Here is a 16,695-nt window from a genome sequence, read left to right as displayed (position 1 = left end):
CTTTCTTTTCCTTTCAATACCACCATAAAACTTCTGACATATTGTTAGAACCTTTTTTTTTCCCCACTGCTGTGATCTTTTGACCACAATTTACAACACTGCTCAAAACAGCTATGAAAATATGTGGTTTTTAAAAATTCCTACTTATGGTACTAGTGTCTAGTTGAGATTTAGTTTTAAGCAAAAGCCATCTATGAAGAACAAACCACATCCTCCACTTAAAGATCAAATTATATCCCACTGCAGTTATAAACACTCATGCTGTAAGAAAATGCCTATATTTGTAAATAGTACAATAATTTGTAAATATTTGTAAATAGTACAATAGTAATAGCCTATATTTGTAAATAGTAGCACAGGGGCTGGAATGATCAAGCTTAAGTGGGCATGAAATGTTTCCCAGAGTATGTGTCAATGAAATAAAATTTTGAAAGACAGGTAAAAAGTCACTGGTGGTGGTAGAGGAAGGTAATTAATGTATCCTTCCTGAAGTACTTCAGCTAGCCAAATAAAGAACTCAAAGATAGGTAAGACGTGGCACTTTTAAAAAGTGCTGTATAATGGTTGCTGGCATCAATTACAATCATAATGTAAATGTCTGCATATATTACTAAAAATTCAAAATATTATTGAAATAAAAATAATAGCCAGGAAGGGCTAGAGGGAGAGGTTCAAATAAAGAGAAAATGATATTGAATCTCTCATCTTACATGAGGAAAGTCAACACATTGTTTTATTCATTTATTTATTTTTTAAAGACTTTATTTTTAAGTACTCTCTACACACAATGCTCAAACTCATAACCCTGAGATCAAGAGTCACACGCTCTACTAACTGAGACGGCCAGATACCCCTGTTTAATTTTTAATGTTAGTAGAGAAATACAGGTTCATTTATTTATCCATCTGGCTTATTTATTTTAGAGGATAGTATACTAAAAGGAAAATAAAATGTATTAACTTCCAAATTACTCTATTTACAAATGCTTAAATAAAGAACATTTGAGAATGGTAAAACTTAAGGGGTGGATGGGAAAAAAATAGTAAGAAAATTCCCATATAAAAGTATAAATAAAGTAGTAAGTGAAATTAAGTGTGTAGTTGCCAAAAATATAACTATTAAGGACAAAGAATATAAAGACAGATAAACCAAATACTGTTTATAAGAGAAGCACTTAATACAGGTTAAAAGTAAGTAATAAATACACCAAGAAAATACAAATACTAAAAAAAAAAAAAAAAAAAAAGCATGCGTTATAAATATTATCAGGCAAAATTCCTCAGCAAGAGGCATTAAATCGGTCAAATCAAATTATAATCCATAATGAAACTATTAGAAAATTAACTTTTATGCACTAAAAAATTAAGCATTGAAATTCTCTTTCACAGGTGAACTATAGAAAAAAAAAGAATATAAATGACTAAAGAGTTAAGGTTTCGTCTAATAAATATATGTTGAATCAAACAAATAGAATATACTTGTAAAAAGATATTTATGGAAAATTTACAAAAATAGATCATATATCTAGACTACAGAGAAAAAAACCTCACTTATCTGAGATTGAAGTTCGAAAGTCTTCAGAATTTTATTTGAATAAATTTAAACAAAGAAACAAACTATAAAGCCCATCATAAAATACATTCTCCTAAACAACCGTGGGTTGAACAAGAAATCAAAATGCCAATCATACATAAGAAAATATTAATTTACAAAATTTGTAGAGGACAAAACATCCATCTTTGCATACAAGTCTGTTCAATTCTTTATAATAAATTTCTTAAAATGGAGTGGAAATGAGTATTACGATAATTCAGAAAGTCAAGGAAATTTTTGCCTAAGAAGGTAAATGGGTCATGTGATTAATGAAAACTCTCCCTACCACTACCATTATGATAGTAATAGCTGGGGTTGAGCCAAGAAATGGCTGCCAAAGAGTCATGAATTTGGAAACATGCACCAATAGGAAAGTACATGACAGAAGTCAAGGAATAGCAACACAAAAATTTAGAACAATTCATTAGCTGAAAGAAGTATGTATATTGTGCTTTTCACTCTAATAATAAAGGTATAACATCAATTCTGTAAGTATGGTAGCCAGATTATCAATATTTACTAACCAGTTAATACAAAGAGATTCTAACCGCTTATCATCTTAGTAGTGTGATTAAACCAGCCATAAAGAATACCTACATGGAAACTTCTAGATATAAGGATACATTAGATAAATACAAATTAAAAAAAAAAAAGAATGTGCCATAATTTATGTGAATAAATGCACATGAGCTAGAAGAAGGTAGCCAATTCATCTTGTCCTGACACCCTTAAAGATCTTTACTTAAAAGAAGGTTCACCCTTGGGGCGCCTGGGTGTCTCAGTGGGTTAAGCTCCTGCCTTCGGCTCAGGTCATGATCTCAGGGTCCTGGGATCGAGCCCCGCATTGGGCTCTCTGCTCAGCAAGGAGCCTGCTTCCCCCTCCCCCTCTGCCTGTCTCTCTGCCTACTTGTGATCTCTGTCTGTCAAATAAATAAATAAAATCTTTAAAAAAAAAAAAAAAAGGAAGGTTCACCCTTAAACTCACAAAAGTGTGAACATATTTAGGCTACTTTATACTATAATCAGTAGTCCCACTAAAGTTTTATGCTTTCTTAACTAAGCTTGGACTTGATTTTTAAATTGTGAAAACCTGCTATTAACCATCAGTCCATAAAGTTTTCAGAGAGCTAAATGGTATATTATATTACATTAAAACAGCTTTAAGGAAGAAAAAATATTTCGTTAGAAGCATTTTTTCCTGGAAAACAAGAATGAGTTTTCAACTTTGCAAAAGAAAAAAAAAGATAAACTTCTAGCTTAATGCTAATAAAACCAACCTGTAATTTTTGCTGCCTTTTCCTCTTGGTTCACTCGGTTCTCATCATCATCTTCATTATCTTCTTCAAAGTCATCTAAATTGCCAATGTCAGCCTGCTTCATACTCATTAAACTAGCCAGACTTTGCATGTCTTCATCCCTACATGAATGATTTAAAATTTAATATACAGCTCATGAAATGGCATTGTTTGAAAAAAAGATTGCTTAAGAAAATAATAATATATTCCTTCTTTCAATATGTTAATGAGCCTTTTTAAACAGTTGCCCAAGACTATTGAAAAGTCTAAATGCTCCCATTCATTTTTAAATGGTATGTTTAAATAGTAAAAAGCAAACTGGATTAAAAACTAACTGGTTAGGAGTTAAACTCTGTGCTGCATATCTGTTGAAGACTAAAATTTTCTTCATAGGATTAAAGTATGGTTTCCTAATCATTAAACCTGGAAATAAAAACTTGTTTCATAAAACAGTGAGGTAGCTTCCAAATCACTGAGATCTAGGCTTTAAAATATTCAAACTTTCAAAATAAATTAGAATAGAAATTCTTCATCTGAAATCCATGAACCCTTTTGGTTTGGTGAGTAGGAAGAAAAAGAAGTGGTAAACCACCGTAAATTATATTTAAATCTTGTTTAAATGTGCACTTTTCTCAAAGGGGCCATAACTCCCCAGAAGTTAAGGAACTACTGTAACAGAAAAAAACACCTTCAAGTCTAGCATTTTTAAAAATTACAAGATGGAAAATGACCTGGGTTGATTCTAAGTTAAATACTATATATTTGATAAAATGTAGAAACGTCTTTATCTTGAAGTAAATATATGTGTATATAGTTTACATTAAATACTCCAAACATCAAATACTTTGTTTTCTTGATCTATTGTTTTTACCTTAAATTTCTAATAAATTAAAGTGTATAAAACACATTTCTAATATTATATATGAACTAAATTTCAATTTTATATACTTCCCTAAAATTCAGAAAGCCAAATTAAGATACTGTTTCTCTTACCACAATAAAATAAAAAAAATAAGAAAACGCTTTTATAAAGAAATGTTCATTAATATTCATTTATCTCCTAAATACAGTAGTACAACTTTGCAGACTAAACAGGTTTTTGAAATTCTATGTATTTTCTCTCATGTTAAGTTTAGAGTTAACCAAATCATTCCCCCCTTTAAAAATAAATTTAGTGACACAAAGTCTGAATAAATAAAAAAAGTTGTACTACCTTGTAGGAATGCCTTATAAATTGCTCACCTGCCAATGGGGGATAATTTCAAGATACAACATTATTCTTGAAATGTTAACTTGCTTAATTTTACTTCTTTAACTTTAACTTCCTCATATTTTGGATTTTAACCTTGACTATTTTTCTCTGTGCAAGGTTAGGAAGCAAGGAGTGTGGAGGTAGAAAGGGAGTTTAGGGTGTTTTGAGAGAATTTTCCATTGGAATTGAGACATTTGGTTCAACTGAATTCCTCTCACCCAGATTCTCCATGGATCGTGCTGATTCCCTTACTGCTGCTGCCCAGTGGAAAGGAGTCCACAATCAAAGGATCTTCTCTGGTTTTGTTTTTTCTCTTCTTCCTGTTTCCTTTCCTTTCATTTTGGCTTGTACTTCAGGGTAAGGTATTTATTATTAATTTCTCAGTATTTAAGACTAAAATTTAAGGTCCTGAGATGAAAGACTGATTGCTTCCATTCTGTACTGTCTCTCTACCACACTCACTCAAAAGCCAACTTTCCAGAGATGAGGCTTACTGTTATCTACCAAGTCGTCTGCTGCCCTGTAGATGAGTGCCAAACATCTCATCTTGACTGACACACAGAATCCAGTCTAATCAGTCAAGTGAACATGGCCAATTATAGTAATCACATTCTACTGGCTCAAATACATTTAGAACTATGATTTAGATTGGATCGAAATGTTCATAGCCAGCCTCTTCCTCTTACCTTTTAAGTCTAGGCTTAGAATTTCCATTTCTTCCCTTCTTGATCTTCCTCTACAAACAGGTACTAACCCCTTCATTATACCCCCAACATGCACTCATCCTTGACTTGACTGTATGCAATGACCATGGTGCATATTAGTTTTTTTCCTGCTCCAGATATGTTTACCTCATTTTATCCAGTTAGAATTTTACCCTTAGGAGATCAGACCTGGTGCAGGAACTACCGTCATGCAATGCCTATTCAGTGCTTAAGAAGTGATTTTTGAAATGACTAATCATAGCAAATTGTACTTTGCTATACAATTTTTAGAGGCTGAGCCAAAGAAAATGAATTGGGAAAAGCTCTACAAACTGAATTGTCTGTACTTGAGAGTACAGTTACTTCCACTGAAGACAGTGAAATACAAAACAAATGTGTATGATACCCTAATAACATACAATTTAAAATTTGGAACTTGCTATAGTACTTTTATATTACTGTTCACTCTCTAGAGTCAAGAGACTATAAATAACAAAGAGTTAATTTAATTTAGCCTCTGAAACAAAGAATGTCAAGAATGACTGGTATGCAGCAGGTTTATTCTCAACTGTTGCCAGTCTACTGACTCAAAAGCTGTTTACATACAGTTTTAAAACACACTCAGAAGCAGCTTGTCTTCTTGACAAAAGAAACTTACGTGGCTTTTCCTTCCCTAAGGAAGATGCAAGATAATGAAAACTGGAGAGTGGCAGAGACAACTTTTTTAGACAATGGCTTGAATTTTAACTTGACATCAGTCTGAGTTGGCATGGGGCTTGCATACTGTTTCATGTTGATGTTGCTAGTAGCAAGAGCTTTTCTTCGACCCGAAGGGGATTCCTGGAAAATGAAAAATAATTCGGAATTTTGGAGTTATTTATTTTATAGCCAAGTAGTTTAAATAGTACTTTAATAATATGATTAATTAATAGTTGAAACTTCCCTCCTGAATTCCTGTAACACAAATTTGAAATAAAATTGTGATGAAGTTAAAACCTTTATATCTTTAAATAAGAGATAAAAATTGGAGAGGGCTGGCCCAGGCAGAAATAAAAACAAACTGAAACAACCCTAAATAGTTCAGAAAAGAAAAAGCAACTAATGCAAACTAGGATACAAAGTGTCCAGAGTTCCTCCAAAAAAAGAGGATCTAGCACAGAGATAGGCATCAAAAGTACTCAAAAACTGTTTTCCTCCCTTTCATTCTATTTAATGTGACCTAATGATATTTCTCCTCTTCTGAATGCCTCCAATTTTTTTTTGGAATTCCCAGCCTCTATGGCATTCTAACTTCATTTTTACCTGCAGTATCTGAGTTCCATTTATCTTCTAATTTGAGCCTTATTTCTTCCCAGGGGCTTTTCTGGTCTACATTTCTCTTTCCTTCCCCTCAGGTCACATTTACTAAGGACGAAACCATCGGTTTCTCTGATGCTATGTCTGTGGCAGACACTGCCAAATGACTCCAGCAGGTCTCAAAATTTTCTACATAGCTATTACCAATTCATCAGAAATGAATATAAATGAAATCTATTTGCTATCAAGGGTACTTAACATTCTAATAATAAGCTATCTCATTTCAAAATTATTCTTTACAGAATAATAGCCTAAGAGAACAATGAAAACAAAACAGCAAAATAATGATTGGGCATTAACTATGTATAAGACACATTGTTGATTCAGGAGTGATAAGATGATGATAAAGACATAATCCCTGACTATGTGTTCTAATGACAAAGGGACATTTTTATATGAAGATGATTTATAAATCATGTAAATCAGAGTCATATACCAGCATTCCTTAGAATTTACTGGTCTGGGAGTTCAGATCTAAAATAAGGCCTAATTTTCAAGCTGTGTGACCTTGAGTAAGTAACCTGAGCCTCACTAACCTCTGGTATAAAGTAAGGAGACTAATCAGAAATCCATTTAAGCTATAAAATTATTCAATTTTCCAACCAAGGCAGGAAAAACTACCATTAATCTTTGAATTATTATTTAATAAATCTTTACTTTATTTGTCTTATGATTGACAAACCTGCCTAAAATAAAGATAGACTAATTTAATCAAAACATTAAACCAGCCTGTTAGAAAAAACTGACATTTCTGCCAGCAGGACAAGTAAAAATGTAATGTAGCATCCCTAAAGAATACCTTGTTTTAAAATGTGGTCTTATCTGTCAGATTATGCACAGCAATATTATACAGAACTATTAGTGCATGTAGATACCTTATGAATGAATTTTAAAAATGCATCAAGTACTTGAGAAGGATTTAAGCCCTCTCAGAAGAAATACTTAAGAATATGCAAATACCCTCAACTGAATCAAGTTGAACAGATGTGACTATCCCAAACAATACAAGTGTTCTTTCCCTGGTCGCTGCTGTCAATCAAAGAATAAGATTAAGGTCCAAGGTTCTGACAATGTGCAAAATGAAAACGTATGATCAGGTAGTATCAATTTATTACACTGATATGAACAATAATCTCTTATTGTACCTTTAGAATAGTGAACAACTTTTACATATAATATAGGATTTAAAGCCTCTATTTTGGAAGCATGACATAGAAACTACGACATATTATTTTTAATTTTGCTAAACAAATCTGTGTCAAAAAGTATGATACTAATTAATCCCTCAATAATTATTTAATTTTATAAGCAAATAAACTATAAAAATTAAGGTAACTTGGAAATGAGCATAATTTTGAAAGCCCAATTGAAGTATAATTCCAACAAAATCCAGAGTTTTGATGATTAACATTCAAATTCATTTTTTTAGATAAAAACTGCACAGAAAAGGTTTTTTGCTGAACTCAAGGAGTTTTTAAGCTTTCGGTAAATCAGCATCTCTGAAACAACAGAAAATAAAGGCTACTGAATTCTAATCATAATTAGCTGTACCACTTAATTAAGTATTTACTTGCTCAGCAACAATGAAAACAGCCCTTTGTAAAGTCTGGGCAGGTGAACAAAACAGAGACCTTTTGAGTCTACAATATCCATTCCTACTATTAACACAGGATCTCACTAGAGTCTGTGCGGGGAAAAGAGGTCTGAATGGTATTTCTAGTAATTCTTCACCAAGCTCGCATATTATTTTCCTCTTTAAAATTAGCTGCCCCATAGAAAAGATATTTAAAAAGAACAGTAATGAGAGAAATATAAGGATCTTTCATAGCTCTAACCCCAGCTCCACGAATCTTCACTTTTTACAACTGAGTTTAAATCTTTACCCACCCAAAATTGATATCATTACTATTAACAGTTCTACAAAGAGGAACAAAATAAGTGTTTGCAGTTGCAAAATGAGCATGTCTTTTGCACCCTATAAGCCTTCCAGAAAGGAGTAGGGGCCAGCCAGGCAGAAGGAGTTAGAGAGAATTACTCTCATTGCTGCCAGAGTCCTAAAGCTATTTCATGTCATATGCAAAGTGGAAAAGAGGACGAAATAAGAGGAAAAAATAGTAAAGGACTCTGAGAGAAAGAAAGACGACAAAAGTCAGAAGTGAGGATTCACGTATATTTAAGACTAAGTTTTTGTCTCTGGGCCTACATTTATACATATTTGTATGAATCTGACAGTATTTAAGGAATTACTTCAAAACTCCTAAAGCTGAAGTTCTTAAATTTTAGTGTTTACTAAAAAACAAAAAACTAGGAGAGCTTTAGACAATCTAGATAACTGGATCCCACCCCCAGAGATCTTAAATTAGCAAAACCAGAGATGGGCTGGGGAATCTGCTGCATTTCTAAAAATAATAAGTACCTCCCTTCTCTACTCCCATCCCGACCCACCCACACCCACACCACTAATACCAGGTGATTCTAATCCAGTTAATCTAAAATCACACTTTCAGAAATACTTCCCCTAAGGAAGTTCTTGTATAATAAAATCATTTTATTTAAGAAATCTCACTCTCATTTTTCCCAAGTACTCTTCTGTAATTAAAAAAAAAAAAAAAAAAAAAAAAAAAGCAAGCCTTAGCTGGGGCGCCAGGGTGGCTCAGTTGGTTAAATCATCTACCTTTGGCTCAGGTCATGATCCCAAGACCTTGGGATGGAGCGCAGTGTTCCCTCTCCCTTAGTTAGTATTTTCCTTTTCATTTTGCCAATCTGAGATTATTAAATATTACTTCATTGCATCTTAATTGCACTTCCATGATTATTAATGGCATTGATTATCTTTTCATAGTTTATTGGCCATGTGTTTCCACTTTTGTAAAATCTTTTGTAGTTTTTCCTACTGCTGGTTATTTTTTTCTTTTTTTCATGAAATATGAAAAATTGCTTTTATTCTGCTATTATGTTCTTCTGGTTTGGGGGTCTTTTAAAATTCTGATTTAGTTAACATACAGTGTTATATTAGTTTCAGGTATACCAATATAGTCCATATTATTACTCAGTGCTCATCAAGAGAAGTTCCCTTCATTTATGTCACCTATATCCCTGCCCCACCTCCCCTCTGGTAACCATCTGTTTGTTCTTTATAGTTAAAGAGTCTGTTTGGGGGCACCTGGGTGGCTCAGTAGGTTAAGCGTCTGCCTTTAGCTTGGTCCTGGGATGGAGCCCTGCCTCAGGCTCCCTGCTCAGTGGGGAGTCTGCTTCTACTTCTCCTACTCCCCTGTATTCCTTCTCTCACTGTCTCTGGTAAATAAATAAAAAAAATCTTTAAAAAATATATTTTGGGATAATTTAAGATTTTTTAAAACCCTTACTCTATTAAAGTGTTAATTTAATAGATCTAAAGTTAAAGCAATTCCGCATTCCTGGGGGGGAAAAAACCAATGTAATTGGAGCCTATTTCCTTTTGGGAAAGGTTTCTTTCTTTTTTTTTTTTAAGATTTTATTTATTTATTTGACAGACAGAGATCACAAGTAGGCAGAGAGACAGGCAGAGAGAGGAGGAAGCAGGCTCCCCGCAGAGCAAAAAGCCCGATGTGGGGCTCAATCCCAGAACCTTGGGATCATGACCTGAGCCGAAGGCAGAGGCCTTAGCCTACTGAGTCACCCAGGTGCCCCTTGGGAAAGGTTTCTAATTACAGATACAATTTCTTTAATGATTACAGAAGTACTTAGTGTTTAGGGTCTCCCAAAGCCAGTTTAGATAAATAATTTTCCATCTTGGAATTTATACATTTCATCAAAGATTTCAAATTTAATGACATAAAACTTTTTAAAACCTTTTTATCTTAATCTCTGCAAAATCTATAGTTTTGTATATTTCTTCACTCTCAATGCACTGTGTGTCTTCTTTCTTTTGTTTCTAGATAATTCCTGCTATAAACTGTCCATTTCCTTGTGTTTTCTGAATCCAACTTTTGGCTTTGCTAATCCTTTCTAGTGAACGGATGTTTTCTCTTTCCCTTTTTTTTTTTTTAAGATTTCATTTATTTATTTGAGAGACAGAAATAGCGAGAGAGGCATGAGGAGGGAGAGAGCAGGTTGCTGGGAGCCTGATTCGGGCCTCAATCCCAGAACCCTGGGATCATGACCTGAACTGAAGGCAGACAGTTAACTGACTGAGCCACCCAGGAACTTGGGATGCTTTCTATCTCAATAGTTTCTGCTCATCTTTACTATTTCCTTCCTCCTATCTTCCTCAGATATATTTTAACTCCTGAATTCTGAGCATTTCTTTTTTCCTGATCTAAGCATTTAAGATGATATATTTCTCTAAGTACTACTTAAACTGTATCTTATATTATTATTTTGTTATTCTATAGTTAAATATTTTCTAAGTTTTCATTACAAGTTCTTTGACTCACGTTATAAATTTCCCCATGTTTTTTCATCACTTAATAGGTCACGTCTTTTTAGTGCTGTATAATATTCCATTGTCTGAATGTGCCACAGTTTATCCACTCATCTCCTGAAGGACACCTTGGTTGCTACCAAGTTTTGGCAATTATGAATAAAGCTGCTATAAAACATCCATGAGTAGGTTTTTGTGTGGACAAGGATACACATTTTGTTTGGGTAAATACCAAGTAGTATGACTGCTGGATTGTATGAAAACAGTATGTTTAGTTTTGTAAGAAACCACCAAACTGTTTTCCAAAGTAACTGTACCATTCAGCATTCCCACCAGCAACTGTATGAAAGTTCTTGTTGCTCCACATTCTCACCAGAATTGGATGTTGACAGTGTTCCAGATTTTCACCATTCTAATAGGTATGTAGCAGTATCTCACTTGTTTTGTTTTTTAATTTACATTTCCCTGATAACATGATGTAGAGCATCTTTTCATGTGTCTATTTGCCATCTGTACATCTTCTTTCTTAAAGTTTTTGTTCCATTTTTTAAAGATTTTATTTATTTATTTGACAGACAGAGATCACAAGTAGGCAGAGAGGCAGGCAGAGAGAGAGGAGGAAGCAGGGTCCCTGCTGAGCAGAGAGCCCGATGCGGGACTCGATCCCAGGACCCTGGAATCATGACCCGAGCCGAAGGCAGAGGCCTTAACCCTGAGCCACCCAGGTGCCCCTTCCATTTTTTAAATTGGGTTGTTTGCTCTTGTATTGTGTTTTATAGAATACAGATGACATTCCTTTATTAGATATGTTTTTTGTTAGTGTTTTCTCCCTGTCTGTTGCTTCTCTCCTGCTCTTGACATTGTCTTTCACAAAGCAAGTTTTTAATTTTAATGAAATTATCCATTATTTCTTTTGTGGACCATATGTTTCATTTTGTATCTAAAATGGCATCACACTGGGGCACCTGGGTGGCTCAGTGGGTTAAAGCCTATGCTTTCGGCTCAGGTCATGATCCCAGAGTCCTGGGATCAAGCCCCACATCAGGCTCTCTGCTCAGCAGGGAGTCTGCTTCCTCCTCTCTCTCTCTCTACTTGTGATCTCTGTCTGTCAAATAAATAAATAAAAATCTTTAAAAATAAAATAAAATAAAATGGCATCACCATACCCAATGTCATCTAGGTTTTCTCCTGTGTTATCTTCCAGTAGTTTTACAGTTGTGTATTTTACATTTAGGTCACTGACCCATTTTGAGTTAATTTTTGTGAAGCGTGTAAAGTATCTGTCTAGATGCATTTTTATTTTTTGTTTTGTTTTTGGCATACGGATGCCCAGTTGTTTTAGCACCATTTGTTGAAAAAACTATCTTTGCTTCATCGTATTGTCTTTGCTCCTTTGTCAAAGATCAGTTGACTATATTCGTGGGGGTCTATATCTAGGCTCTCTATTCTGTTTCAGTTATGTCTCTTCTTTCACCAAGATTACACAGTATTGATTATTGTAGCTTTATATTTCAATCAATACACAGTATTGATTATTGTAGCTTTATTCAGGTAGTGTCAGTCCTCCAACTTTGTTCCTCTCCTTCAATATTATGTTGACTATTCTGAGTTTTGCATTTCCATATAAATTTTAGAATCAGTTTGTTGATATCCACATAACACCTTGATGGGATTTTCACTGGGACTGCATTTAATCTATAGATCAAGTTGGAAAGAACAGACATCTTAACAATATTGAGTCTTCCTATCCATGAACATGGAATATCTCTCCATTTATTTAGTTCTTTGATTTTGCTCATCAGAATTTTGTAGTATTCTTCATATATGTCTTGTACATACGTTGTTAGACCTATACCTAAGTATTTTGTTTTTGGGGGGTGCTAATGTAAATGAAATTGTGTTTTTAATTTCAAATTCCACTTGTTCATTGTTGACATACAGGAAAGCAACTGACTTTTATATATAAACCTTGTATCCTATAGCCTTGCTATAATTACTTATTCGTTCCAGGAAGATTTTTATTAATTCTTTTGCTTTCTACATAGATGATCATGTATTCTGTGAACAAAACAACTTCACATCTTACTTCCCAATCTGTATACTTTTTATTTCTATTTCTTTTTTTTTTTTTTTTTTTGTCTTACTTCATTCGCAAGGACTTCTAGTATACTATAGAGAAGTAGTGAAAGAGGCATCCTTGCCTTGTAGTGAAAAGGCTTTACTGGGAAAGCTTTTGAGTTTCTCACCATAAAGTATGATGTTAGCTGTTGGGATTTTTGTAGATGTTCTTTATTAAGTTGAAAAAGTTGGCTGAGATTTTTTTTTTTTTTATCATTAATGGATGTTGGATTTTGTTAAATGCTTTTTCTTCATCTGTTAATACAGTCAGGTGATCTTTCCATTTTAATGGTTGATTACATTAATTAATTTTCAAATACTGAACCAGACTTGCATGTCTGAGATAAATCCCACTTAGTTGTGTTATATAATTCTTTTTTATTTTTTTGGATTCAATTTGCTAATAATTTGTTGAGAATTTTTACATCTATGCCACTAGGAGATACTGATCTGTAGTTTTCTTTTCAAATAATGTCTTTGTTTTATTTTGGTACAGAGTAATGCTGGCCTCATAGAATGAGTTAAGAAGTATTTCCTCTGCTTCTATCCTCCAAAAGAGACTGTGGAGAATTGATATACTTCCTTAAATGTTTCATAGAATTCAGAAGTGAACCCATCCAGACTTGTTGCTTTCTGTACACTCTGGATGTAAAACAATTTTTTAAAGATTTATTTATTTATATTTTTGAGAGAGAGAGCATACATATGCAAGAGTGGGAGGAGGGGCAGAGAGAGATGGAGAGAGAGAACCTCAGCAGACTCCCTGTTGAGCACAGAGCCCAATCCCAAGATCATGACCAGAGCCAAAATCAAGAGTCGGAGGTTTAACCAACTGAGCCACCCGGGTACCCAAAAACAATTTAATAAGACTGTCAGTGTTTTATATTCATACAAATCTCTTTGAAGTGTTTATATCTCTCTAAAATATCACTAATGTCCAATTTAATAGCTGGATTCTCATATCTTCATATTCATATTCTCATATCTTCATATTCAATCTGTGTGATAAGTTATTTTAGTTGAAGTATATGAAGAAAATCCAGCCTCATACAGATAAACAGTTGGAAAAGACAGGAGTATTTTAATGATGTTTTCAGATAATTTGGGGTCTACTTTGGTATTATATCAAAACTCCATAAGTGGTACTTTCTTAGAGGTTAACAGTAGTGTGGAATTTGAAATCACATCAATAAACTTTTCAAACTCTGTTAAATTAAGATCCAATGCTCTATCATGCATGTTGAACAGGTTTTTTACTCATGCATGATTTTGTACCTCATACACTTTGGTCTTTGGAAAATACTGATTCTCTGAATTATGCAGGTATTTTTTGTTTTATTTATTTATTTACTGATATTTAAGCCCTCTTTTGCAGGATATTTATTGGGAATTGGCAAGCAACTTACCATTCTTCTCATATAAAAATAAAACCAAACTTGCATAAATTACTATTCACAGAATAAAAACATAACAAAACAAATAAGAGAATGAACTCTAAGCCTGCTAAGAACAAAGGCTAGGTTTAAATTACAGAGAGAACCCTGCCAGCTGATGACTACCCTTTGACGACAACTGTATTAAGGAAAATCACCAAGAAAATAGTATGGCCCAATGCCCTGAAGGTGTTTTTTTAATAATTTTTTAATTTTTTAATAAACATATAATGTATTATTAGCCCCAGGGGTACAGGTCTGTGAATCGCCAGGTTTACACACTTCACAGCACTCACCATAGCACACACCCTCCTCAATGTCCATAACCCCACCACCCTCTCCCTGGCAACCCTCAGTTTGTTTTGTGAGATTAAGAGTCTCTTATGGTTTGTTTCCCTCCCGATCCCATCTTCTTTCATTTATTTTTTTCCTACCCCCCAAACCCCCCACATTGCATCTCCACTTCCTCACATCAGGGAGATCATATGATAGTTGTCTTTCTCCGATTGACTTATTTCGCTAAGCATAATACCCTCTAGTTCCATCCACGTCATCGCAAATGGCAAGATTTCATTTCTTTTGATGGCTGCATAGTATTCCACTGTATGTATGTATGTATATATATATGTATATGTGTATATATATACATATATATATATATATATATACACACACACACCACATCTTCTTTATCCATTTATCTGTTGATGGACATCTAGGTTCTTTCCATAGTTTGGCTATTGTGGACATTGCTGCTATAAACATTCGGGTGCACATACCCCTTCAGATTACTACACGTTTGTATCTTTAGGGTAAATACCCAGTAGTGCAATTGCTGGGTTGTAGGGTAGCTCTATTTTCAACTTTTTGAGGAACCTCCATGCTGTTTTCCAGAGTGGCATATGCAGGTATTTTAAATGTTGATACATCCTATTATATAATACTAAAGTAACCATATTTGCTTATTTCACTACCTATTCCATCAGAAAAATCTTCAGGCACAGGGAAATTAGAAGCTTAACATGGAGGAAACAAGTTTTTCAGAATTCTAATTTTCACTTGAAAGCCCGAGTTTTATCATTGGGAACAAATAATTTTAGTCACTTACCTTTAATTAGCAGGCTCACTTTGTTCAGTTTCAAGAAAATGTTTGTCAAATTAATACCTAAGTGTTCATAACCAGTTAGTCATTTTTGTTCAAGAAAGAAGTGTTCCCGGGAAAAAGGGTGATTAGTTTAGTTTACAACTCAGATAATCACACAACTGCTTTTTCTTAAATATGTCTTTCCTTTGCAATGCAGACTGAGTGCTTCATGTATACATCCCGTTTTGTCAGAGAGAATATTAAAGACTCAATACTCAAGGGTCAAAATTTAATGAAATTAGTAATTTTGTCACAACATCAAGAACATACATAAATGAAACCTAATAAAGACTAGTTCCTAGTTATAAATTTTCAAGATTGATATCACTTCTACCTATTAATACTAAGCAGAAGAGGCAATCTTCCTCATTGTTTTCTTCTTTGCAGTAAATTCATTACACTGATGGTACAGTCTGGGATGTCAGCTTTTTGCATGGGATCATGGGGGCATGGGAGGTACTAGACATTTTCTGCATCTCCATGCAGTGGTTAAAGCAGTAAATCACGGCTTCAGGAGAAACTCTTAGTGGTAAAGCTATGAAGAATGATTCTTGATTTCCTGGTTTCAATTTTTTTTTTAAACTTCTCCGGGTTCTTTCTATGTTATTTTAGGAATGCATTTACAAAGCTCATTTGGTCATATTTTATCCAACTTTTTAACTGTTTTACAATAGGGGAGTTACCCAGGCTAACTAATTGGTTACACTGCCAGAAGCAAATTCTTCATTTGAATTTTACAAGAACAGAACTCAACATTACTTTTTAAAAAGACTTTATTTATCTGAGAGAGAGAGAGAGAACACAAGCAGGAGAAGGAGCAGAGGGAGAGGGAGCAACAGACTCCCTGCTGAGAAGGGAGCCCTACACGTGTGGCTCCATCCCAGAACCCTGGGATCATGACCTGAGCCAAAGGCAGACATTTAACAAACAAGCCACCCAGGCTCCCCTGTAATTTTTTTATTTTTAGATTTTTCATTAATGAACCTTCTTTCTGAGGGTATACAAGCTAAAGAAATAAAGCATATTATACCCAATATGCACATTATATAAATTAAGCAACTGAGCCACCCAGGCCCCAGAGTCAAACATTTTAATAAAGAAATAGCCATCACAACAAAGTTCACTTTTCTCCATTGACCTAAGCTCTTAATTTGGAAACTCTTAATGACTTATTGGGACTGTTTAAGATTTTGTTTTATTGGAACTCCCCACATGTAAACCTGCGATTATCTTTGAAACCATGACTTTTATGTTGTCTGTTTAGACTCTGTCTCAACATCACCTTAAGCAGGTAGTAAGTACCTGGTGATAAATTAATGCTAGCAGCAAATACCCTTTTAGAGGCACACAATCTAATGCCTGATTCTACTCATTCTTAACCATCAGAAGTCTAAATTC

General features: G+C 34.1%; 1 protein-coding gene across 4 annotated transcripts in view; it reads right to left on the bottom strand.

Moving 5' to 3' along the window:
- The window catches only part of EHBP1 (EH domain binding protein 1), a 339,190-nt gene that overhangs the window by 204,743 nt on the left and 117,752 nt on the right, over positions 1–16,695 (bottom strand). For all 4 annotated transcript variants that reach the window (XM_080813773.1, XM_080813775.1, XM_080813772.1 and 1 more), the window contains exons 6-7: positions 5,503–5,684; positions 2,871–3,010 (exon numbers count right to left, since the gene is read on the bottom strand). In XM_080813773.1, coding sequence (XP_080669899.1) covers positions 2,871–3,010; positions 5,503–5,684 — 322 coding nt within the window. The remainder of the gene's footprint in view (positions 1–2,870; positions 3,011–5,502; positions 5,685–16,695) is intronic.

The sequence above is a fragment of the Martes martes genome, assembly GCF_963455335.1.
Source record: "Martes martes genome assembly, chromosome: 9".
Classification (NCBI taxonomy): Eukaryota; Metazoa; Chordata; class Mammalia; order Carnivora; family Mustelidae; genus Martes; species Martes martes.
Note: the sequence above shows the minus strand (reverse complement) of the source record. Positions and strands in the feature narration are given on the sequence as shown.